Below are 27736 nucleotides of genomic sequence, written 5' to 3' on the forward strand. Positions count from 1 at the left end.
CTGCATTTATAACTTTACAAAATAAGCAGATCAAAGACAGAGATGAGAAGTATGTTTTCAATGCAACTTGAATGATGTTTTGCGTTAGACTTCTGAAAATTGATGAAGCATATTACTGACTTGTTGCCAACAACAGATTGATGCTGTCCAATGCCCACCCCATGTTTTGTGTGGGCTGATGAATCTTTTCAATACAGATGGTATACCACAAGAATTGCATGATTATCAAGAAAATGACGATTTCTAGTTGAAACTTTCTACAATGGGTGGAAGATAAACTTTTTAACTGTCCATGTGTGCTTTGTGTTATATTATCGAAAAACGTACCGTATGTTAAAAGTGGTTGAAATCAAATTAGTTGATTTTTTGCAACAAGAATGATGTTATTATGCGTTATTTTTCTGAATTAACTACTGTACTATTTTTGATGTAGATAGCGTCTGCATGCGCGAAAAGTCCCTGGAAATAATGATTCTATCTTCTGGTTGATTAAAATGTGTTGAAAGACGTGTGCCTTTGATACGACTCACGCAATAAATTTCGCCAAACCCCCAACGACATGTTAGTGTTATATTACTTTTCTCGTGTTAGAATCAGTTGAACATTTTAGCATTTGTAGAATGATGATTCCAGCCTCGTTATTTACTTAATTCTAACCTGCTTTGAACCTGGATTCGATATCGGTACCTGCTGAACTACACTGCTGCAACTACACTCTTGCCACATTAATAAGTGTTTTATTTTGGTCAAAATAGTTCTGCACTAGAGTCGTTTGGGACTTTGCCCAAATTAATATCGCTCAGTGGATTAATTAAAATTACAGTATTCGAATAAATTTAATAAAAACACATGACGACGTTTTAATGAAATTACCTGTACTCAAACTAAGGTGTTGGTAACTTTAAGGAATTAATTATTACATTGCAACCGGGACGCAAGTTTCAAAAATGTACCATTAAAAAATCCGTAATTACCAAGCAAAGTTCGAAGGGGAAGAAAAAGAGCATAGCAGTGGTGGGAATCAAACCCACGTCAATGCAGTGACTATCATCGCCCTAACCCTCTGCACCAAGTGAGGCAGTGGTAACCGATGAATTAATTTAGCTATTTGCTATTTTCCTTTGTTGCTCAAAGGGGATTTTTTAATGGTACCTTTTAAAAAGTTGCAACCGGGACTGCCACACTTTTAATTTTTATGGAGATTAAAAATATTTACACCAATTTAGAGTCTTAATCAGCGGTTCCCAACCTGGGGTCTATGAAAAAGCATCTGGGGGTCCATGATTACCTTGATGAATTTTGAAAAAAAAAAAAAAAGCGATCTGTTTACTTTCATTTCTCTCATTAAATTTGCTTACGTTGAAAAAGTTTCGGCATGGCACTTTGGGTCACCTTAATATTCAAATACTGCTGACAGTTCTTGAACAATTCATTCATTTTCTTATTTGAGCATTGAGCAACTGTTTAACGTGATATTTGCCGCAGGAGTCATAGCGGCAATGCAGAATGAAACAGTACAGTAGTTGAGTAGCATAATTATTACAATAGTACAGTATGTTAATTTCGAGTTGCAGGCAAAATTTAGGTAGGGGTCCGCCGAATTGAGAATAATTTGTCTACAGGGGTCCGTGACAACAAAAAGGTTGGGAACCACTGGTCTAAATCATTAAAAGTTTTATATCGCACGGTGAAAATAACTAACAAAATACAACAACTAATGCAGCGGCGAAAATCATGACATGTCATTTAGTATCAAGGCGCCACCACTGTTCAAGGCCTATTCTAAATCTTGTAGAGTTTCAGTTTTGTGAAGTTTATTTAAAACAATTTGTGCCGTGAAAAGTTTCTCTTTGGGTGTGGCGTTCAAGTCACGTGCGGAATAAAAGTTTATTACCAACGCAGCCGATCTTGAACGCATTCTCGTTAGCAGAAAGATAAACTCGTATTTCAATTCAACTCACAGGCCAACCAGCCAGTAAATTCTACTTTCAATTGGTTTAACATTTAAAGACGTATACGCACAGAAAAAAGAATCGGTGTGTTGGTTCCCAGGCAGCAAAATGAGTCGTTTTTAAATACGTTGAATCAATGTGAGCCCGTTTGTCAAAAATTACTATTTTGTCAGCTAGTTACTTCATAGAAGTAATACTGAAAGAATTCCTTTCCACTGGATTATTACTGCAGCCTGTTTTATCACAAAAGTATATTGTCGATATCAATTCCTTCAAAATAACATTGCTCCTCCACTGGCCAAGAAAGTTCAGTAGCAATTGGTACGGCTTTGAGACTACAATAATTTTTTATCTACATTATCAACAGTGAAGCGTGATTATGCATGCCATCTAGAGGAAGTAATCTGGTGTACGCCTGGTCACATGCGGCTCTCCACGGCGAGGAGCAGGGTCGAATTGTAAGCTGGAAAGACAACAAATTGATTAGTTGACCCTTTACTTCAATATAAACCAAAAACATCCTAGCTGTGGCTAGTGAGTAGTGATACAACGCTATATACAGGAAATACTTGAATTTCGCCCGACTGAATTCCTAAGTTGCAATCAATAAATCGAAGCAGATTGGTAAGAAAAAGCACCTCAAGATAAATCACGGTTGTGGAAAGGATTTAGCAAGCGCAAATATTTTTTGCTAAACTGTTATGGTTTAGGAACATGGTTGAAAGCCATACGATAAACAATAAACGTAGGCTTCATGTTCTCTCACATCGGACATATTAAATATCAACAGAAACCAAATACCGTACGGAACCTCACTTTGACAACATGAATCCAGCCAAATCGGCTTCAGTTATTTTAAACCAGTAAGATTACAATCGTAAAAAGAGGAGTTACGCCTGCTAACTTCAATCGGTTGTTAGTAATGATATTTCTTTTATTTATATATTAAATATATTTTTAAAGGCAATTTCTGGACCATGACATGAACAGCACAGTCTATAACTGCCCGTTTACCATGGCAGAGGCACACAAGTGTTTGTGTCGGTGTCTCACCATACAGCCTTGCAAAGCAACCTACATACGATTCAAGCAGCGCAACTTACAAAGAATATCTCAGTGTATCGTCCAACTCCATTAGAGCCGCCTGGTTCCCGCATCGATAGCAGTAGTTGGGTGCGCTGAATATGGTTACCACGTTACGATCGTGACTCCAGTTGTATCCCTAAACAAAGTTCCAACATGTAATCACAATCCAGCTCCAGAAACAACTGCGTTGAATGTCAATAAATAACGTTTGCAATGTAAGAAAAAAACTATGATACATTGTCTTTGAGATATCTGCAAGCACTGCAGATATTTTTAACACATGACAATTCGTAGTCATGGGGCTGTGAAGTTTGTACAGAACTGCCGACGAAGGATACGCGACAAACCATAGCACGAGTACGATTTGATTGCCATGGTGTCCAACAATATGCGGAAAGACCAAGTAGGATCATGCGTTCGAAGAGGGCTACATTGTTCAACAAATCATTTTCAGTTTAAAATAAGCTGTCAGCTACATAGCCGTGTGGTGGGAACCCTGGAACGGCACTCGAAAGCGCACCAGTTAGACACCGCTTATGAGCACGCGGCTGTGTCTTTGGCAGGACACTTAAAGGGAAACATGAAGGTGGACACAAAGATTGGCTTCCTTGCCTTTCCGTACACTAATCTTCAAACACTGAACTTACGCCTGGATACGACAAAAAAGAGCTTGAAATAAACACCTTTACATTTTTGCAGCAACCAGTAGTTTTTGTGTCGGATAAATGATGAATTTTCCTTTACAAGAATGACAATGATAAAGCTAGTAACTCTCACTTCGGGTGAGGAAAAAAATTCAAAATTAAAAACACTTGGGACAAGGCGCCAGGGAAATTTCAGGATAGGGTCAAAGCGGAAATTTAAAGAACCATGACGCACCAGCATAAAAAACCGCCGTAACTCGAAAAGAATTGGTTGTTAACGTGTATATTTAATATATGACACAAAAGTCAATATTAATACATATATATAGATTAAACTTCCAAAGACCCATTTCCGCTAGCAGATCTTGCCAGTGTAAAGGAGGCTGGGATTACTCCTACTTCCGTGATAGTAGAGCTTGCAGAATTGAAGTAACGTATTTATGGATCGTCTTACAACAAGTACAATAGTACATGATTATTGATTATACAATAAGTACACTCATAAACCAAGCTTGTGTCAAGAATCCCACGCAATCAATGTCACACCACGGCTTCTCATGAATCAGCATTTCAGCTGATGCAATATATTGGCAATCGACACGCACCTTTCTAACTGACGCAATCTACAATCAATATCTATTCTTTGCTTGCTGCTCAATGTCAGGAAGTACGACTTAACAAGCAAAAAAAAGAATTTAAAATTTGTCGTCTTCAGGGCAACACACCTTGGAGTATGAGGTCACCGCACTGGAATACTATGCTTCGAATTATTTTGAAAAAGGCTGACGCAAAAACTACGTTGATACAATGAAGGAAACAGTCGTTTCTTCACAACAACTACTTGCTAACTAGTGAGTTGTGACGCCTTTCCGGTTTCTATGGCACAAGTTCACTTGTCCATGGGACAAGTGGTGATATGATACGTAGTTTATCCGGTTGGTTGTGCTGAGAAGTTAATTTGAAGAGTTGATTGGTGGTAAAAATTTGATTATTGCGAGTAGAATGTTGCACATAGCTCGAAGCTGCATGATGTTTTCGTCTGACTCCCACCTCTGACGTCATTACATTTAGGTTTATTTTATTCTGACGTTAGCTCCTGAAGAGAGTCAGACAAAGACCTGCAGCTTCGAGCTATGTCCAGTGCAACATTCTACTCGCAAGAAAACTTGTTAGAAAAGTCCCTGCCTCGAGCCAAGAGGATACGGTAGCTTGTTGGTTGTTAATTATACGGTAGGTTGTTAATTATACGTCATCGTACCAATCGTTATGGCGAAGCTGAAGATTTTGAGTTCAGTACAAACCAAGTGACTACAACATACAGTGCCGATACGATGTTGTATGAATACAATAGTAGATTCTGCAGCAAACAAATTCGATATTCAGCTTATTAGATTGATGTATGTTGGTTACTTGAAAAGGGCATGAACATGAGTAATGAGTATGGCCGAAAACGTTTGTAATTTTTAGTTGATTTTCATGTTATTATGTTAAATGCCGTCTGGTTGTTAGGTTTTATTTGTCTATGGTTAAAAAAATCACCTCTCTACAAAAATTGTATTATTAGATTGGACTGGAAATACCTGACGTCTTCCACAATTAGTAAAAAGCAGTTCAGTTATGTTAAAAAGAAAACAGCCTTAATTCTTACCAGCTTTCATAGTTTTTGTTTTATAGAAAAAAACAAAAAAAACGCCATCAGCCTCACCTCCATAACCAGCTGATGGGCTCGAGATATGAGAGTCAGACTGTTGTGGTGGTTGAACGTCTCAGAAATGTCCTGGCCAAAAGTGTATCCAGCCCCACGGGGAGAAATGCCCCAACCGCCTCTGTCGTCTGGGTCGGACCAAAGAAGGTCGCACATTGGGCCCTGGGTGTAACAAAATCAATAAGCTTTAATTCATCACAAACTTATAATATTTCGATTTGGTTCTGCAGACTGAACATGTTTTTAGTAAAGTTGCATTTTTGTGTTGATGTGCGCTGCAAAACAGAAGTACACAAAAAGTACACGTTTTCACTGGCAGAAAAACACGCATTAGAAAAACATCACATAAAAGAGCAAGCTTTTAAAAGGACGCACTGAAAACACTTTCAGGTTCTGTCCTCGTGCTACTTACTTCATGTGGGACTTCTTGGAGCCGGTCAAGAGCCCGAATGTGATCAAGAGTGTCAATAGAAGGTGACAGCCCTCCATGCAAGCAGAAGATCTGGAGATGCAATTGCAAAGGTCATAATACTAGTCTACAGTTCATACTATGGATGATGATGATGCATATGATTCACATAAACGAAGACATGGAACATTCTACACGCTAAAAATTGAGCAACGCACACAAGACGATTCATCGACTTATATCGCTTGAACAAAAATATATCGATAGTTACGGTTTACCCGGAACACTGACATGTCAAACTTAGGATCTAGAGACAATCAAGCTTGTAACAGCACGTACAAGAAAAGTAAAAACCTTGGCTTCAAAAACCCTTTTTTTACTTGCAAGAGCTAAAAAACAGAAGCGTGAAGTTGGCAATTGAAAACTATGTTCAATGAAGACAACTCATAAACATCATACAAATTCGGAATGTATATTATTCACCAACGTCTGCAGACGTTAAATCAATGTAAAACCGGTTGATTTGATGTCTGGTAACATGCGTGCACACCTGGCTGTCCACAAGAGCAGTCAAAGGAAGATAGTCGAATAAATCAGTGAAGTATTTCCACACGTTGGCGTTTCCATATTTTCTGAGACACTCGTCATAAAAGCCATAAACTTGTGTGATTTGACGTGACTCGTGGTTGCCTCTCAGGATTGTAATTCTGTGTCTGTAGCGCACCTACAAAGATGGAATGCACAATTAAATATTTGCTTAATTGCTAGGCACAGCACACATTGAGCAAAGGTTTATTCTACCGGATTTCTGACAAATAATTTTTTTAGTTTCGGTGAGCAAAATGTAGTAAGACATGTTTCGTTTCAAGCTGCGATTCTTGAAGTTGCAATATTCAAATCTGAATCAAAAACATCGCGTATGAATCATCATAAAATTAAAGTCATGGCAACTACTACGGCCTGAAAAAGTCGTTGTGGATTTTGTGGCATAACCAATGCATGTATTTATAACTTTTATACACAAACAAAAGTACACAAAGAATTTTATTAATATTTTACATTTAATTGAATTCTCTATCGCAGATAGCAAACATGGCACCAATAACAGACTGTGCAAACTCAATGTAGATGTGCAATGCAAGTTACATTATCACTTCAATGAAAACTTTATTTGAAGTGTATAAGTGATAAGCTGATAAATCAAACAAGATAGTGTCACCTTCAATGCTACAAGAAGAGTAACTGTTTCAACTGAATAATATCCACGATCAACATAATCTCCCATAAACAAGTAGTTAGTGTCAGGAGATTTTCCACCAATTCGAAATAATTCCATTAAATCGTGAAACTGTCCGTGAACATCTCCACAAACTGTCACTGGGCATTTGACTTCTTGTACATTTGATTCTCCTTGAAGAATTTCTCGTGCCTAAAACACATGCAGTAATATCATCACACTACAGCAAATGAATTGACAGTAATACACAGATGATACAATTCAATACTTTGAACCATCAGTTAACAATTTAGATTAAACAAAAACATACAGAAAATAGAAGAATAAAAGACAGAAACATGGTTGTTTTGCAAAATGTGAAGATAAACTTGCCAGTCAGTAACATGCATGGCAATATGAACCAATTACATCAACTAGTAATTGAGGAAAAGATTGAGAAGAGAACATAAAATGGTCACCTAATTTAAAAACTAGAATGAACACTTATGGAGTTTACTTATAAATCTAAACTAACTACAGTATATAAGGCTGCCCATTCCTCAATTTAAGAATGACACCATTTAATTGATTACAATTGTGTCTTGCAAAAAATTTCACACTTGTTAAATGTCAAATTTCACACACAAAAGTTTACTTTTGACTGACCACATAATTTTAAAAATGCAGACAAAAATCTCTTGATTCTTAAAAGATTTAAAAAAATATAATGCTGACCTTATCACAAACGGTCTTTACTTGGCTTTCTGTGAGTTGTTTACAATCAAACAGCTGTTCAACCCATTCATCCAAATCTTTGTTTGTTGGTTGAGGAGTTGTGTTTGTAACTTCCATTTTAGTATATTGCCTACAATTAAAACAACCTTGAAGAAAATATGAGAACAATGATTAGGCATTGCAGACAAGCAAGAGCAGATACAATGCTTGGCATTCAATCAAGTTACTCTGGTTGTGTTTAGCTGTTAAAACTGTACTTTTCTTGACAGAGTAGGCTATATGGTAATAACTTGGACAATTGGACATGTTTGCAACAATTTGAAAAGAACTGGTCATACTACGCTCAGCAGCAGCAACTCAACAAGAAACTTATCTTCTCATAAATATGTGGTACCATTCAAATTTTTTCAAATGTCTGGCGTCTGCTTTCATGTACTATAACAGGAGTGTGCAATGTGCGGCCCGTGGGCCAAATGCGACCCGCAAAGATGTGCCAATTTTGAATTGTGTGCGGCCCGCAAAACGTGTTTATAATTCAGTTTAGTCTAGTTAGGGGTGTTCAATTTCGATTATTTGAATATTCGAAATTAAATTTGTTTTCGATTTCCGAATTTCGATTTCGAATATCACAACTATTCACCAAACTGCAAAATGAGATTTTATCGAAAAAAGAACACAAAATAATGTCTACAGCTCCAGGCCCATGTTAGTGTTTATGAACACAAGCTGATCGACATGGTCACCCGTCAGTCGGGATCTCAGCTTCGTGACGGTCAGGTTTGAAAACGATCGCTCCGCTGGAGCCGAGGTCGCTGGGATCCCAAACACTTCGAGTTCATTTTCACAGCGAGCGATTCAATGCAGAGTGCGGAGGTTTCGACCGAAAGCGACATCGAGTAGCTAAACGCTAAACGCACGCTCCGTCTACGTAGCAAATTATGTTGTTTTTGGGTGTATTCAACATCTGATGACATTGAATCGACACAAAATGGTAGATTTTTGCTATGTCCCAGGCAACAAAATCAGTCATTTTTACATTGATTCAACGTCTGCAGACATTAAATCAATGTAAAAATGACAGATTTTGTTGTCTGGTGTTAGATTGTAGCATCGCAACTCGTTCATAGTGATTATTTATCGCGAAGCTGTTGCGGTTTGCATTCAAAAAGTGTTTTTCTGCTGCCGATCGCTAGTTCATCTATTGTTTTATGTATCAATATTCAATACAGCATAAAAAGTTGCCCCCACACAGAAATATGCGCGGAGGCCTGGCACCCACGCAGGCCTGTAGCCAGCCGGGGGCTAGAGGGGCCTCGCCCCCCCTGAAAAAAATGTTGCCCCCCTTGGCAAAATCTCAACATTCTCAAGCAACAGCTACAATTATAATGATTTTGCCCATTTAAATTTTTTCGGCCCCCTCCCTAAAAAAAAGTTGCCCCCCTGCTCTGCGGTCTGGCTACGGCCCTGCCCCACGACTTAGGCGCCTATGGATTCGGTAAAAAATGGATAAAACTGCGACAAAGCTCAGCCTACACTTTCTGCTATTGCACAACCTAGCTATCTTCATTCTTGAGAGAAATTTGTGAAATTTGGCATTAAAAATGCCAACCTAGCATCCCTGGTGCAGGACTGGCCGTTGGACCCGCGGGAACGTGTGATAGTCACGTGATCGACGATGCGCATGCGTCGAAGTCTTTTTTCGCTTGCAAAATGCGACAAGACAAATTTCGCGCCACTCGCGTTACTTTCAATCGCGTTCAGCCGAAAGGGCTGCTATAATTTCGAATATGTCCAATACGAAAAACGAATTTCGAATATCACCTTAATCGAAATCGAATCGAAAGTCGAAATTGAACACCCCTAAGTCTAGTACGTGTGAACAATTCATTGTGGAGTGGATTATTGTAGATTTCGCACCTTCTGTTAACCATTTTAGAAGTCTCCCACCAGCCACCGCTAATCCATTGTATTTAATTATTTGGAACGTAAAAATGTATGGTCACATAAAAGGCATTATGAACAAAGTACGACTTTGGAAAGCTCACGTACAGACAGGAAATCTTTTCCACTTTCCAACTTTAAGAGACTATGGAATGCATCCTGAGAAGAAAACTGAATTTGCTGACCAACTTGAAAAATTGTTGTATGAATTTTTGGCTCGTTTCAAGGACTTCAAATCTCATGAACATTTGTTTGGTATATTCGCTTCGCCATTCAACACAGACATTAACAAAGCACCAGAAGATATAACTTGAACTGATTGATCTTCAAGAGAAAACGGATTTGAACTATTTAGAAATGAATCTTGGCGATTTTTACCGAAAACATTTCAACTAAGATGACTTTCCACATTTGAAAAATCCATGGCTTTAAAAATGGCACTTTTTGGCTCAACGTATTTGTGCGAACATTTTTTTCTAAAACCGGCGTCATGAAATCTCCCTATTGATCGGTTCTGACAGACGAACACTTGGAAAATAGACTTCGAATTGCGATCACTTCCATTGATGTAAATTTGGAAAAAGCCGTCGAAAAAAGAAGCCAGCTGCAAACGTCTCACTGAGCTCGTTTAAAGACGGTGTGACAATAAATTTGAATAGCAGTTTTCTTCAGAAATTTATGCGTCCTAACTTATTATTTCTGGAAGGAAATAACCCCTAGTATAAGAATAATATGAATCACAAAAACTACTCTTTTGTGCCTGCAACTACTAGAAATCATATGTTAAATAAATGTGCGGCCCGCGGTTTCACCCAGTTATTCATATCTGGCCCTCTTGTAACAAAGGTTGCACACCCCTGTACTATAAGGTTCAGAAGAAATCATTTTATACATGGCACAATGTTTTCCTACACAACATGGTGGAAAATTTAGAATGAAATCACATTAAACCAAACTGTTTAAAAAGAGACCAAGGGATAAAATGCAACCAGTAGATAATAGCAATAGATGTGAGCAATTCATTAGTCAAATAATCTAACAACTTGCAATCATGAATTTAGGCGAAAACGTTTACTTAAACAATTATGTATCTTGACCGGTTTTCCACATAGGCCATCGCTCTCAGTTTGTTTGAAACTAGAAATTATCTCTGCTGTATGGAAACTTATACCAACGATGGCCCAGTGGATAAATCATTAACAACAATTTTGACGTAAAATTTTATATACTAAGTCAACAGTGGTCCACAAAATAGACTGTTGTAACAAAGAATTTACACAGTGAGGATACTGGTTGGTTAATCAAACATGCAATTGGCTGAACAAACTTTCCTTGTTCAGCAGAGTAGTGTTCTACTGATTATCAACAAACTTATCAACAATCTTCACACACTATCTGTAGTAAGTCCAACAAAACTGGGTTGTTAACTAAGTTTGGTTTACCTTGACTGGATGCTAACTACTAAAGTTGTTTACATCAACTCTTCTAAACGCAAAGGAACATTGGTCCAGTCTGTGCTGGACTGCTGGGGCTCAAAATCTAATGTACAATAGTTTGGATGCCATTTCAGAAATAACCGGTTTGCAGACAACCGTTTCAACACGGACGTTCTCAAAAATCCTGTTTCTGTGCTGCTTCTGTTTATCTACCATTTACCCTCTGTTATTTACTATGTTTAGGCTGCCATATGGCGAATGACATAAATGCCATTAATTACCTAATCTGTAATAAAGCTGCTAGAATTTCTTCTAAGATAACAGCTAATGTTCACTCCCAACACTAAATCACCCCAACAATCTTTTGTAAATAAACAGAAGCACTATCGAAACAAAGTGTTTGAGAACGTCCACACTAAAATCATCTCCAATACAAGTTATCCCTGAAACAGCGATCACTAAATCGGCTGCGTTGAATCAGACCATTCTACAAAATCTATTTCATTAAATGAGCCGTATCATAACCCAAAACTGACATCAGAATACTCTTTGATAGAACTTTATTGAGAAATGTTGTGAAAGTCTCAATCTAAAACAATCCTGCAAGACTTGAAAAATTTTGCACAAATAAGTAGTCACATGCAGCTTAACTCAATAGGCTATTAGACGAGTCAATATACGGAAAAAAGGCACCTAACCCCAAAAAAATTGATACAAAAGGTTTTTCAACGGATTCTGTTACCAATGGGCATTGGGCATACTAAATAACATACTAAAAGTCTACCAAAATCGGACCCCCAGAAAGGGGTCATTTTCAAGGAAATGTACGGCATATTTCTAAATAATTTTGCGTATTGGGTAAATGGTGGTATTCAAGTTTTTATTGTTCTTGTGTTTGTGACATCATAATCACATGAATGCGTGCATAGTCGCATCACAATGCAAGCAAAGTTATCGTTGTTAAAGTCGAAAAGATTTATTCCACCAGCACTTATAAAAGAAGTACCGGTACTAGGGACTCTGAGGGTCTGTTCAATACCAAGACTGATTGCCTTTTCTGCGGAAATAATGTTCATGATGGAAGTGAAGACTATAGTTATGTGAAAACTGATATCTTCGTAAAGGCAATTTTGGATTGCAGTGAAAACCGCCATAATGAGTGGTCTTTGAAAGTCAAAGGTAGAATTGAATACTATTGTGGTGATCTACATGCTGCAGACTGCGTATATCACAAAATATGTAGCCGCCATTTCAGGTGTAGCCGTGATGTCCCCTTGCAGTTTCAGACTAATCGCGATTCAAAGCGTAGGAAAGCTGGAAGGCCAAAGAATGAGGATCAAAAGCAAGCCTTCACAAAGATGTGTGCGTACCTAGCCATGAATGATGAAGAACAGCTGACTGTTTCTGATCTAAGGTGTAAAATGACAGAGTATTTATCTGAGGACGGTTCCCTCCCTTATGGCAATCAATACCTAAAAAGTCACCTGAAGAAACGGTATGGAAACTCCATAATTATTGCAGAAGGAAAAGGTTTAGAGGACATAGTGACGCTGAGAGAGAAAACGGGAAGCATTCTCAGGTCATACTTCGCAAGCACAAACCAAGAAGGTGATGAAGAGTCACAGAAGAGAGCATTACTTGAAGCAGCTGCCAGGCTCATAAAGAGTGACATCAAGACAAATGTGCCATCCGTTAACGACCAGTACCCAACTACAGAGACACTTAAAATCCAGGCGGCTCTCGATTATATTCCAAAATCACTCTACGTTGTGTTCAATGCCTTGTTTGTAGGTAAAGGCACACAGCGAAAAGTTGCTATTATTGGTCATGCAATCATACAGGCAGTCCGACCACGAGCTGTTATTACCCCTTTGCAAATTGGCCTTTCAGTGCAACTGCACCATCTAAATCGATCGCGGTTTCTTTTGGATAGCTTGTGTCAGATGGGGTTCTGCTCTTCGTATGGCGAAATGCAGAGGTTTGAAATGAATGCCGCAAATTGTTCTGCACCAAACATGCTTGGTAAGGATATTGATGTGTTGGACGACAACTTGCTATTCGCAGCAGACAATGTAGATCATAACATTCTCACAATTGATGGGAAAGGAACGTTTCGCGGGATGGGCATGATAGCCGCCTTGACACCAGGACAGGAAACAGGCCAGATTATCCCAAGGCACGAAACGTTAAAACTGAACATTGTAGAGACGTCCAAGGTTGCGATAATTGAGCATCGTTTTGCAAAACATATTCGACAAGACATCACATTCAGAGAACTTCCGATTCTCACTGCATGTGCCAACATGGTTGATCTGCTTTGGGAGTTGTCATTCAACTTCAAGCAGGCCACGCCAGGCTGGCAGGGGGTGATGCACACTATTTATCAGGGAAAGGAACACCCAGGCCAGTCTTTAGTAAGGTATCTGCCAATGATAGACATGTACTCCGGGGACAAGACAGTATAAGCAGGCCTCGAAATTCACGGCGGACACGGCGGTCATGTCCGCCGTCACAGCATGTGATGTCCGCGGGAAGTACCATCTAGATCGGTCATATTTGTCCGCGGGGAAATAGCACATGAACTAGCGATACAAATCGTCGTTGCATAGCACGAACAATTGTTGCGAGGATATAATTTCCCGCGCGGCGCGCATCTAGAAAATGTGAATACTGTATCCCTTAGCTTCCATTCAAGCAGGAAAACTTTCGATTTTTACGTTGTTTCAACGATTGATGACATTGAATTAGCGTAACAAAGATAGGCTAAATTCTTCGCTAAGAATCGATGGGAGTACCGCTACTTCTACACTAATCAGCGCAACTTAGTTCAAGTTTTACGTCACAATGTCTGGTTTTGATCTCCGAGTAATATTGATAAGGCAAGGTTGGTTACAAAATTAGATTCCGGTTATACGAGTAATCTATTGCAGCAAGATGCAGCAAATTTGTCAAGTTTTGGTATTACAGCAAGAAAGAAATGGCCCAGGGAAAATTCACTTTCGCTCACATAACACGCAAAAATAAACTTAGCAGAAAATAGAAGCGTTAGTGTAGAAGTTTTCCGACTAGTGCCAAGAGCATTGTGACGCAAGAATCCACACGACCTCGCAGGTGGAAGTTAATCAGTTATGTAGCGTATTGAGCAGCTACACGGCGCTTTGACTGTTCAAGCGCACGTCGTTGCTCTAATGAAAGCTTTTCAGAGTGACTTCACTGAAATTTTAAAAAGCCTTCTAAACCGCAGCTACAGTTCTCAAATGGTGAAGAATTATGAAGATAAAGTGATTAAGCACAACGATCGACGCTAAACTGGTGTGTCCGCCGTGAGACTTAATTTGTCCGCCGAGATAGCTGCTCAGACCGGACACGTTTGTCCGCCGTCAACAAAAACGAATTTCGAGGCCTGATAAGGGCCTTTATTTCAGGTCAGACAAGTCCAAAGCTGATGGCAGTACCAAAGTATACAACATCAACCGTTTGAAAAAAATCTTTGGACATGACATGTGTTCTGAGTTGATATTTATCCATGCCATGACTGGTTGTGACACTACGTCTCGGATATTCGGTGTTTGCAAAAATACTGCTTTTCGGAAACTTGTGCATGGAGATCCTGTTCTTCGGTCTTGTGCTAAAGCATTCACTGCCCCAAACCAGACCACAGAGATAATCGATGACCTTGGGTGCCAAGTTTCAAGTTTCAATAAGTAATGGCTGTCTTCTTTGATGGCCAGAGCACAGATTCCCTTGCGACAATGCGATACAACACCTTCAGCAAGAAAGTTGTCTCTGCTTCATCATTTGTACCGCCCGAGAGTCTGCCACCAACTGAATCTGCTACCCAATTTCACTGTCGTCGAGTTTACTACCAGATAATGGTCTGGATGGGAAAAGCAGAGAGTATGGATGTCATGAATTGGGGGTGGAACCTGCAAAAGAATCGGCTCATCCCACTTATGTCAAAAATGAGGGCTGCTCCAGACAGTCTCTTGAAGGTCATTCATTGCAACTGCTCCACTGCCTGTAAGACACTCCGCTGCTCCTGTAGAGGATACGGATTACCATGTACCGCTGCATGTGGACCATGCAAACTGCAAGAATGTGACAATCCACATAACAAGTTTCTTCTAGACGAGTCGGAAGATGATGAATAGAGACAGACAGCCGTAGGCAATAAGACAACAAACCGGTAGATCACCCTGGTTTACGATTTACCTTTGTAGCCTACTGTTGTAATTCCTATAATTTTCTGAATGTGTCTGTGTCCAGACTTTAATGGTACGCCATTCTTTTGAACAGATTAATTCCCTGTATTCATCTGCTGTAGGAGGCCAAGTATGAGCCTCCTGTTGGTTGCAGTTTTTCTTAGATGCTTGTATTGATAGTACCTGTGATGCCGCATGTAATATGCTGTTATGATAATTCCATCTTATTAGGCGAGATTGGAGATACTACGGACGGATTTTCGAGTGTTTTGTTTTCGAAAAAACGTTTTATTTTAAACTTTACTGGAAACCGTTTTGCACCAATACATATGGAATTTATTCAGATGAAAAGTGAGGAGTTGTCTCTGAAAATTTTACCACTATTCAGCTTATCAAGCTGCCAAAAGTATAGAAACTGGAATGTTGGAAAACCACTTTTCTCAAGCTTGTGTTACATAATGGAAGTCAAGATGACTTTGTTTGCGGTTTATCTCAAGCCTCAAGTGAATTTGCTAATATTGTGCTCTGCTCTGTCTGATGTTGGCCTATCGCTGCGTCCGAAATGTCCCCGGGCTCCTCCAGGTCGTATATTATATACAAATCATACGATTCTCAGTAGATAATCAGTCTATCGTAATTTAACCTACTTAATTCGATTGATTGACCCCGAAAACCTAGGGATAGACACCTAAACCGCCTTTCTAGCTTAAATAGCAATTGAGATATAGGCAATATAACATCTCGGCGGCCATCTTGGACGCCATCTTGAAAATGACCCCTTTCTGGAGGTCTGATATTGGTAGACTTTTAGTATGTTATTTAGTAGGCCCATAGGTAACAGAATCCGTTGAAAAACCTTTTGTATCAATTTTTTTGGGGTTCAACCTTATATTGACTCGTCTATATTGAGTATTGATGTTTGGTGTTTTGTATCCAAAAATTACAAGTTTACTTTGTCAATATGAGTATAAGATACACAACATTCTAATTGAGTGCGAGACGATTCACTGCGACCAACCTGTTCCAGGGAGGTCTCACTACAGGGTATATTTCCCCGTAAGAATATTAAACCGAATAGCGCATTGACCTCTGTGCCAAGCAAAAAATCATATTTTTTTAAAAATGTAGAATACTAACTACTAACACCTGTTTTACCCTGATGCTGCGAGTTTGCTGTGGTAATAGTGATTTGTACTAGCTTTTGGAACACAGTTCCATAGCACAAGCTACAGCAGACAGTTGTGTGGTAAAGAATCAGATCCAAGTTTGTTCGGTTTATATGGCCACATCCCTTTTTTGTCAACAAAATTTCGTTTAGACACATTCTCAAATCTTAAAACATTTGACAAACTTATTGTAAATAAACTTTATTCACAATTAAAATTACATAGATAAAAATCAAGTTGAATGACATCAAACCAAGGTTCTATCGATCTCCTCAAACAAGTTCTGTTTCAACATGCTTAGCATGATCATCAGAGGATATGGCAACAATATACGACAATTATAGCCACTGCAAAAATTTATTCCCATACTAGTTGTTCATTTATAGCTGGCAATTCTTTGTTTACGAACATAACATAACTTCTGATTTGGCATAACTTTTAAATTGCATACACGAAAAGTGACTGCAAGAGTAAGGTTTAGTTGGGTGAAGTTCAGAGAACGTCGAGAGTTGTTACATGGTAGAAGATTTCTGTTGAAAATGAAAGGAAAAACTTATATAGTTGTACTAGTTGCGTGAGATCTGCAATGCTGTATGGAAGTGAGACATGGTGCTCACGGGAAAACGAATTGGCAATTTTAAGAAGAACTGAGAGAGCGATGGTGAGGGCAATTGTGGTGTGAACTGTGAAGCTGATGGACAAAAGGAATACCAAAGAACTTATGAACTTGCTTGGGTTGAATGAGAATGTTGATAGTTAGCGAAGGCGAATGAAGTGAGGTGGTATGGGCAATTGGGCATGTTTTGAGAAGGGATGAAGATGGGTGCAACCTATTCCATCCTCTGAACACTTTGTCTCCCGAAAAGATCAAGAAAAAAAATACAATGGAGCCGAAGCTGCTGATCAGAGTTGCCACAAACATTTCAAAATTTTTGACCACTGAAATAATAGTTGATATGTGGACTGATACTCTTTGAGCATTTTTATTATTGTTTCAAATGTTTTCAATATTAAATGTTTCTCATTGACTTGGCTAAGAGTGGCTGCTTGACTTAAAGACCGACATGGTCAATTGGTCACTTTGCAGTTCCCTTTTGTGGTTTACTTACTTGAACGATAAGGTGTACATGTACATTAATTGTTTTTCATTGTGTTTGTCATGCACACGCATGCTGTATGATTTAATGTTTCCCAGAGATGTACGTATACACTGCAAATTCTACGCCGCAGACTTGCGGCCACATTTTTTTGGATAGTTGTCGCTTGAGCCTACGCCGTAAAGTTTTTGCGGTTTTTTAGCGCATAGCATCAATGCATACTTTTTAATGTCTTAGTTGTTGTTTGCATTTTTTTTATCAAACTTTCCAAATTTTGAATAAGTTGAAAAAATGTTTTCAATGGGCAAAGACCTATTGAAACCAAAATGCAGCAAAATGTCAGATGCACACTTTCAGATGCTTGTGTTTCTTCGTGGAAATTCAAAATAAAACTTGTTTGTTTCGAATGGTTCATACCGTGTGAATGTTTGGCACCTAGCAAACAAAATTAGTTTACGCTTGTGTATGCGCTGACGCCGCCAATTTTTTTACAAGTTACGCTGACGCATACGGCGTATGGTTTTTCGAACGTTTGCGTTTGCGCTGACGGCGTCAATATTTTTTGTATGTGCGTACATCACTGATGTTTCCTGAGATTGAGATATCAGGTCTATTACATTTAAATTTTCTGAGCATTGTAACAAATTCCAGGAGGTGTAAAGCTCACAGATAAGTCACGCTGTTAGGCTATGTGTTGTAAGATGCAAAATAATCGAATTGTGGAAGCAATAAACAGTGGTCTTAATCCGAATTAACTACTAAACTGCACATTGTTTTAGTTAGTTTTCTAAAATCCTGTTTTGCCAGTTGGTTAAAAACTGGACATTGGCTTACTGTTTATGTTTTTGTTCTTTCGCTATTCGCTATATTGCATGACAGCCCCTATGAATGACTTTTGCTTATTGTGACGTAGCCTACCGTAACAGGAAAGAAGCAAGACAGTGCGAGCAATTGCATTGGAATTTTCTAGCTGTAGTAGCATTGACAACACAACGTAGGCTAATGACAGTGTTTTATACCTAAACTAGAGGCTATGTAACAGTTCACCGATTTTTCTTGCATATATTTTAAAACTTTAAGGATCATCACCGGTCAATACACAAACCGAATTAAGATTCCATTACAAATGATCATAAACTGCCACGTACTGGAATGATCTAATTCACTTCCAACTATCAAATTCAATGATGAAATCAAGGTGAAAATTTAAAAATGTTTGCGCAAACTCCGATCAGCAACTTAGGCTTTGTTCCTGGGGTTTTTTTTCGATCATTCATCGGTCATTGACCAATTTTTTAGCAAAATGTCCGAAAAAAATATAGTTAATTTGGTCAAAATGTCCGAAAAAAATATATAGTCAATTGACTATATATGACCAAAAATGACCGAATTTTTTCAAGTCATTTCGGACAAATGACTGAAAAGTCTCAGCAAAAAAAAACCCAGCTTTGTTCCATTTTTTCTCTTGATCTTTTCAGGGGATGAAATTCAGGGGCGAAGTGTTCAGGGGACAGAATAGGTTGCATCCGATGAAGATGATGTTTTGAGAAGAATGCTGGAGTTGAGAATCGTAGAAAACAAGTAAGACCCAAGAAAACATGGAAAAGGCAAGCCGAGGAGGAAAGCAGCCTCACAAGAGAGGACGCGTTAAACAGATCGATGTGGAGGCAGGATGTGAAGACAATTGTGGCACTTGGAAGTGAATCTGGCCACCCTTGGTAACGGGAAGATCACCGAATTAAAACTGGACTACTACTACTACACGCAATCCAGACATTATAGTAACTTCTGAACTGATGTAAATTTGCTACATCATCATGTGCCATCTCCAAGACAAAGGTTGGTAGTCTATTGTTTCAACATGTTAAGTTCTTCCGCTACTCTTTTTGCTTTTCCGATGCTTAACAAGTCAGCTCACTGTTTTACATTATCTCCTAAACTTTGTCTCGTTTTCCCTTGAACCTCTTTCCTTCCACCATACCTTCAACAACCAATTGATATATAACTGTCCTGCTGATCCTCTTAAAATATGTCCCGCGAATTTTATCAGATGTTTTGCTGAATCGTTTGCCCATCTATCCTGCACTCCAATTCTTTTTCTATAATTTTTTTAATATTTTTCTGTAGCATTGGAGCTGAAAAGCATTACGTTTTTTGGTTAATTTCTTCGTTGTTGGTCCAACTTTCACATCCAGATGATATAACTGGAATGATATAGGCTATACTGTAACAAGATAATAGTGAACGGTAAGTTTTAAATGTAAATCTATTGCATGTATTTTTTTTAAAATTCTTTACATTTCTAAAATGAAAAAAAAATTCGCAAAGCAAGCGTTTACAATAAAAACATTTTTTTAATACTTTTGCAATATCACACAAAACTAAAAGTAAAAACATATTCAAAAAATAATAATTTGCTATATGACTAAAACTTGTAAGCATGTTAATTGACAGCTGCCCACACTTTTTTCTTATCTACAAGTAAACAACAACATAACACACTGTTGTAGTCATTGTGCTACATGTAAAAATAATAAAATCACCATAGATATAAAAACTTTGAAATGGAATGGCTAGCCTACGATATTTCAATGTAGACATAACCATTTTCTCATAATTGATATTGAAAACCAGTATCGTACCGGTACCGTAGCCAACATCTAAGCTATTTTACTGGTACATCTATAAAAATTGCTAGAAATTAGAATGTAAATTAGCAACATAATCGATGTGTAAAGTTACTTCTGGACTTTTCATGGTAAGAAATTTCAATCCAAGGCAAATCACATTTCTGACTTTCAAATTTTGACTATTTTAAACTTTGAATCTGTTTAAATTTGTTAATTTGTAAAATTCAAAATACAGTAATATACTTCCTGCCGAAGACGTTCGTGTGTCAAAAGATTAAACTCAATCTCACAACTTCAAAATCGAAAACAGCAAACAGGATATAATCATGTAACTTTTAATCCGCACTTCAATTCGCTCAAATGTCACAGCCAAATGAAACAACGAAAATAGGAGAGACGCCTTTCATATTAGCTATTTTCACATCCATTCAAGTGCTCTCTTTGACGTCATGATTTCTATTTTACAAAATATTGTACACAAAATCAGTTATTTGTCAAAATTCTGCTGCATAATTTGCTGCTGCAAAATTCAACCAGTTATTTGCAAAAAGGTGCTGCACTTGTCGCCAGCAGTGGCCGAGTGGTTAGCGCGTTGGGCTCGCAGTCGAGTTGTTTCTCTGGGCAAGAAACTTTACGATAATTGCCTCTACCCAGTGATCGATTTCGAGTAATGGGTAGTACCAAAGTTAAGTCGTAAGTAGAGTAGACAACCGGAAACAGACATTACAGTCGGCTGCAGCGTGGGTCAGGTGTACGTCGGAAGGCGTACACCGATGCATAGCGCTCAAGTCCGCTTTCCCGCAATGCAGGATAAAGATAATAAAACGAAACAAAAAACTTGTCAGAAGGAGAGGTCAGAAGAGTGATTAAATCGTGCCTTCAGGCAGACTAATATTTCAGAAATTGAAAAAGTAACTGCTTTGTAAAACCTTAAACTTTGAAGGTTTAGCAACAAAAACACCGTAATACAGTAGAATTCGCCTATAACGGCTTCGTTTATAACGTCAATTCGCCTATTACGTCACATTTCGCTCGGTCCCGGCAGAATTCCTATCTTTTACGTACATTGTAGTTCGGCTATAACAGCATCGCCCATAACGTCAATTCACATGTAACAGCATCCTTTATTGGTCCCCAGACGTCTTTTGTTCGTTTATAACGTTACTTTAAGCCATCACCTTTACCATGAACGGTCAGTCTTTTAATCCAACTAGCGCTGCTGCTTGCAAAATGTCTTCCCTTTATTTTTCCACGTCGTTCGCAGCAGGGACTTTAATTAACTGAATTAACTTTTTTCCAGCGTGAAAAACTATCACATGTAAAAAGCAGCTCTATAGCTGACCTTTAAACAACTCAAAGCAACAGTTGTACGTGCAGTAGGCTACTGTATAGCCTATAAACTAATTAACTGAATTAACTTTTTTTTCCAATTTCTTTGTTTACTGTACTTTCTGCGTGACTTTTGTCAGTTTGGTGGTACACAGTAAACCTGACTGGATTATAGGCTACACCTTTTTCTTTAATCAAAATACAGTTTTGGAATAGTTTGCGGTACCGGTAGTTCGTGTATAACGTCAATTCGGCTATAACGTCAGTTTTTGCAATCCCCTAGAGGTGCCGTTATAGGCGAATTCTACTGTAAAACAATGATTCAATAACTTTTTATAAATTATACCATACACTCAAAATTTGCATATCGAAAGGAATAAAAAAAAGGAGGCGAAAGATCTCACGAAGACACCAAGTCAACTTCCATTTATTAAAATAGATATTAAACGTTCGTATTCTCAGAGCTGAAACTTTTGGTTTGCGAAATAAATGATAAAGCTTCAAAATCGTTCAGTTCATTCATTCATAGCTTGTCACGCCAGTGTCGGAGCCAGGTAAGAGCATTGTTTGTGATGTTTTTGAGGTCGTTGTCATCACATGAAGGGCTAATAAGGGGGCAGTTGGTGAGGATGTGCATCGTCTGATTGTGTAGGCCACAATCACACGTTGGATCAGGAGTCATCTTCCATCGGAAAAGGTTGCTTTTATTTCTCCCGACTCCGCAGCGGGCTCTATTTAGGCAGAACCACTCTCTTATCTCAAGGGTGGAAGTTTGTTGAAGATTTTCGGGAGGACTTGGGGTGGCAGGATGTTGTGTCCTATCGGGCTCAGAAGTCCACATTTCTAATCGTGCAGCTGCCGCGCTTGTGCGTTCCAATGGACTGACTTTGATAAAGCTCTTGCGTGACTTGAGTATCGTTCAGTGATCATAAGCTAATTTCGGCAGTTTGCACAATGCTACAATAATAGCATGCACCAATACTTGACACACTAGATAGATGGATGGTCATTTATTTTTGTTTGGATGCGAAACAAAACGAACATAAAACAAAAACGAACAGTGTGCATCCAACAAAGAGTGCGAAACATCGTAGCCCTAAAAAGGGGGAGGAATTAGTCGTCGAGTCTGCACTCTCTCATTCAAACAGTCATATGAAAGCAAGTAGGCCTATTGCATTTTTAAATAGCAAATTGACACAAAAAAGAAGAACAGAATAAAAACAAATACACACACGAACGCAAGAAATGCAAAAAAAAATAATAATAATGATATTGGACATGAAGTCTGGTAGTTGATGTCGCTGCTATAGCTCTTGATTCTTGAAGTGTTTTTTGCAAGCTTTACTTAGCCCACATTTTAAACTTTTTTGGTAGGCTATAATTGGGTATTTGTCTGTTGAGTGTTAAGTATAAAGCGAATTGGAGCTTGAGCGTTGGATGCAGGGTTAGTTGTACCTAAACTAGTACCTACGGGATGCGCAACTACGCCCCTAATGATCATTTTTGACGCCAACTGACGGACGGTACACTTACACATGGCAGTGATGGCACATTTGACAGCACTCAGCTCTGTCATCGCTTGTCAATCGTTTCACGTACAACCAGTGGCGGCTCGTGGCCTTTGGTGATGGGGGTGCTGCAAATGTTGACGGTAAGTATGACGTCATAATATGGCACGAACAGTCGAGCGCCGAAGGCGCGAGCTTCCTAGGGGGGTCTGGGGGCATGCCCCCCCAGAAAATTTTGCACTTTTATATGCTCTAAAATGCCATTGCTGGTGTTTTCAGGACAAAAAATAAAAATTTAGAGCAGTTGAAAATGTGGACTTTTAAAACTTTGAAACAAAAAAATTGCTTTTTCTGAAAGGTTGGTACAAAATAGGAAATCTGAAGTAGGCCTAATAGATGGGAACATTTTGCTCATAATATGAATATCAATCAATCATTTTATTGTTTGTCATTAACACGTCCGGGACGAAAAAGATACTACTAACTACAATAGTCGATATAGACCTACCAGCACGTTAACGAACGGGAAAAGATGGCAAAACCTTGAAAGGTTTAAAACGTGCCTGAATGAAAAATTATGTAGTAGGCTATATATCAGTAGTTAGCACGGCCACAAAACCCAAAAAACAAATAGCAAAAAATAAAACAAAAACAGAGAGAAGCACACATGTAGTAACAACGTAATGAAAAGTGTTGTGGATTGAATTTGTCAGTTCCAAGATTGATGTGGATGAGCAATGAGCAGTAATCATAATAATAATAGGATGGAGAAAGAAAACCGAACATAAAAGAAACCCATCCTCACTCCTCAGGCAAAAGCTCATTTCGATGTGGCCCAGGAGAGCAGGTGTTGAGCTCTTTCTATGGTCAGACTGCACTATGGTGATTAAGGTTTGAGATCCAGTTTAAGTTATTGTTTCTTGTCCTGGTGGGTGAAGATGGAATGGATGAGCTGCTGGTAGATAAGATGATGATGTCCTGATGGTGTTGATGAAGCTCTCATCCCCTTTTGCGACGTGTCGTGTTGATTATGGAGTGTTGCGTTTGCTGTTAATATCTACAAACATAAAAGTGCAGCACAAGCAGTCGACGTTATTGTTAGGTAGGCCTAATCTTTTGTAAATTATTTCGGATTTCCACTAAAATCTTCACAAGAATGCAAGAAAGTCTTTCTACATTGTCTTTCTATTGCGTATCCGTTTTGTTTGCTTAAATTTTGTTTTAGATTGTGGACAAAAAGTGACTTTGTATCAGTCTTTCTAATTGAAGAAGGAAATTCGTTCCATGTTTTCGCACCTGTGAATTCTATTGAATGTTGAGTTACAAGCGTTTTTGAGAAGTATGGAATGTTTAGAGAATCATTATCATGGTTTCTTGTACACAGGCAGTGAACCTCTTTGACACATTTAAAACGATTGGAGAAGCAATCTGGTAGTAAATTGTTGTGAAATTTAAACACGAAAACACTAATTTCCAGTTTGAACAATTGCTCAATTGATATCGGATCTTGCTACAACTACCATTGTTGGGACAAAAAATACGATGAATTCAAAACAGATTTTTTCTCCTAATTTACAAGTAAAAAGGAAGTGTCCAACAGGAGAGTGACAATCTAGCCTATATAATATACATTGGTTAAAATTATTTGCAATATCATATATATAATATGCATATAAGCACTGTTTTGTAAATAGTTACCAGTTTTAACAAATTAGATAGGCATAGGCTATTATAGGCCTAACCCAAAACATAAAAAGATTAATTAATCAGTACGATACTTAACTTTAGGATGGCTTCTGAAGATTTGATTATGTGTGTCTGTGAATAAATAAATACAAAACTGTTGCCATTGATTGTTCAGACATTTCTTTTCCCAAATTGGTGTTTTGCATCGTTGACGAGTTGAACACTCCGTTTAGTGAGGGACTCAGTCAAGGCCATGGATGATCCAGCAAAGTTTTTCTTTCGCTGAAATACAAGATTTCTTGTGGTTTGTCTGACAAATTATTTTATGATGGGTTATTTTATTACTATGAATAACAAATAAACAAAAGACACAAAGTTCCTACAGTGCATGCTGCACATGCACTATGCAGGCTATAATTAGGGTGCATACAAAGGTAAACAGTGGGATAAACTACAAAACATAAGTTACTTACAAATAAACTGCTCCATGTCAACTGGAACCAAGCTTATTTATAGACAAAATCCATTCTTCTTGCTTACTTTTGAGCAAAATGATGACTTTGTCGTTAATGTCTGGGTAACGAAGAATTTTTTCTCTGTTGAAATGACGGCAAGAGCATTTAATGATTGGAGCCTTTCTTGATTGATGGTACTCAGAAAAGTTTTGATTCTTTTTAATGTCGAAAAGCAGCGTTCAGGCTCTGCTGTGGTCATAGGAATAATTAGGAGGATTTTTAACAGTTTGGAAATTTCACTGAGAGCATCTCTGAATAAATGTCAACAATTCAAATAACGCGGAATATTCATGCATGTCCAATCTGCTGTAGAATACTGCAAGTTCAGTTTCAAACTTTTCTTTTTCTATGATGGAATATGCTTCCACAGTTACTGCCACCTCATGTATGGGCAGTTTATTTTTAAAGCTATTGAAGCTTCTCTTGTTGAACAATTTTGCAGTTACTAATTGTTTGGTGAACCAATATCTAGCCATTATGTCAACACATATGCAGTCACACACCTCCTTCGCTTCAGCCATAAGTGTTTTTGAAGAATTCTCACAGTACGGTACTTTTGAGTTTCTTATCACGAAAATTGCACTTTTGAAATTGCTTATATATTCATGTACTTTGAACACATCAATATCTCGAGATTGCATTTGGTTGAAAATCACTTCAACATGAGACATTATTTGATAAAAAAGCTGCAACCAAAAGAGGAATTTTTTGTTGGTAAGGTAATGCAAAATACCTGTTGCTTCTGAAATGGTATGATCAGTAGTTGATGTAGACTGTAGTGTATTTCATCAAGGCAGGATTTTAAGGGTTCCAAATGTTCATGAACTTTATTAACTGTTCGTAGGATGAAAGTTCACATTGACAGCACCACGTTGCAGCCTCCCATGTCATAACCTATCCTTCTACCAGTCTACAGCTTGCTGCACAACTAGACTAGCACTTATAAACCATCAACACACAGCCTGAAAATAACAACGCTATGTGGAATTAATGTAAATATGGCAGACCCTGCTCAGCAAAAAGCTGATAAAAATCTAGCCAATTTAGAAGTTGCGTTGTTCTTACAGTTACACCCCTAGATCTTTGACCTTAACTTATTATCGCAAGTAAACAAAGAACCTAGCTTAAATTCAATTTAGGAAGAACAATAATGATAACCTAACTGTGACTAGGTCCTAGTCTAAGCTCAATCAAGATAATCTAGTCTAAGCTTTATCTTTTTGTGCAGAAAGCAAAGCATATCAGTCTAACCATGTAACAGCATCAGTCACAGCCACCTAACATTGTGCTTGAAAACGATGAAGTATACTTGCAACAATAGTTAGCCTGACCAGCAACTGCAAAATTTGCAGTTCGGTATCGTCGAGTTTTAAAGCAACCTCAGCTAAAAATGACGTCACGACTCCTGTTTGTTCTTCTTTTATAAAATCACAACTGCAGAGCTTGCAGTTCAGAGCTTCCAAATATAAAACTTGAAAAATCATAATACTTTTTAAAATCCAGAAATTATGAAACTTCTAGTCGATAGGATCTATAGAGAAAATGAAAAAAAACGTGAAATTAATAAAAAAAATAAAATTCTGAAATGTGCAGGGGGTGCTGCAGTTTTGCAGTTTCTATAGACGAGCCGCCACTGCGTACAACGACTTTGAGCACTTCACAAAGACTTTTTAGGTCAAAACAGGAACTCAATTGCAGCAATTATGGGATTTATGTAGCAACATGTTTACTTTGCCATGAACAATATGTTGGACAAACTGTTAATAAATTTTTAGTTCGCTGGTCAGGCCATCGTGCAACTTGGAACACTTTCGATTTTTCGTCTAATAATGGCAGGGCCGCGTTATTAAAACATTTTGCTGTATTTCATGATCTAAGAACTGAACCACAACTTTCCCAATGCTACAATGTCACATTTGTTGAACAACCCAATATTGATAATCTAGATGCTTGTGAAGATAAATGGATTCATGCCAAAATAAATATCCAAAAATTAATTTTGCTACAAGTTTAACTTTTTGACGCTCCACTAGGCTATATTTTTTCAATATTTTACTGCCTTAATATTCACTGCCGTCTTTGTCTACTCTTGTTTTCCACAACGCTACATTTAATTATTTATCGCTCTGCTTAGTTTGTTTATCGCTGTCTTTGACTGCCGTGTTTCGCATATAATTTATTTTCTTAGCTGTAATTTACCACGACGCTACATTTGCAGGCTTTGCTCACCGCTCTTTCATCAATTCTCGTTGATCTATTTGATAAGTAGGCCTACTTTACCGCCGGTGTAGCAGTCCAAGAGTTACTGCATGCCAAAAGTTACAAGAGTTGCCAAATATTTCATTTAAATTTTGTCTTGAAAAATAATTAAATGTTTAACCTCTCAAAAGGTCAGATCAGGGATATCTATAACTACGGGATTGGAAACTCTATCCAGTGCTATACATCAGTAGGGTCATCACATTACTACGATTACAGA

At 38.1% G+C, this 27736-nt stretch overlaps 1 protein-coding gene and 2 long non-coding RNA genes across 9 annotated transcripts in view; 1 reads left to right on the forward strand and 2 right to left on the reverse strand.

The window, feature by feature from the left end:
* LOC145787809 (uncharacterized) overlaps positions 1–1367 on the forward strand; it is a 31744-nt gene extending 30377 nt beyond the window's left edge. For 6 of the 7 annotated variants that reach the window (XR_014291451.1, XR_014291452.1, XR_014291447.1 and 3 more), the window contains exon 12: positions 137–1367. This is a non-coding gene — a long non-coding RNA (uncharacterized LOC145787809). The remainder of the gene's footprint in view (positions 1–136) is intronic. The other variant, XR_014291450.1, reaches the window with a different exon arrangement.
* On the reverse strand, positions 722–7888 carry LOC145787808 (serine/threonine-protein phosphatase 2A catalytic subunit beta isoform-like). Its single transcript, XM_082599636.1, has 7 exons — positions 7748–7888; positions 7016–7225; positions 6347–6520; positions 5800–5889; positions 5388–5549; positions 3056–3174; positions 722–2415 (listed from the first exon to the last, which is right to left on the reverse strand). The coding sequence occupies exons 1-7, from the start codon at positions 7862–7864 to the stop codon at positions 2343–2345; spliced, it is 945 nt and encodes a 314-aa protein (XP_082455762.1). The 5' UTR covers positions 7865–7888; the 3' UTR covers positions 722–2342.
* A 14655-nt stretch (positions 7889–22543) lies between these two features.
* Positions 22544–26215, reverse strand: LOC145787782 (uncharacterized). Its single transcript, XR_014291442.1, has 2 exons — positions 25216–26215; positions 22544–25024 (listed from the first exon to the last, which is right to left on the reverse strand). It is a non-coding gene; the product is annotated as an uncharacterized LOC145787782 (long non-coding RNA).
* Positions 26216–27736: the final 1521 nt, after the last annotated feature.

Source organism: Aplidium turbinatum, chromosome 18 (assembly GCF_918807975.1).
Source record: "Aplidium turbinatum chromosome 18, kaAplTurb1.1, whole genome shotgun sequence".
Taxonomy (NCBI): Eukaryota; Metazoa; Chordata; class Ascidiacea; order Aplousobranchia; family Polyclinidae; genus Aplidium; species Aplidium turbinatum.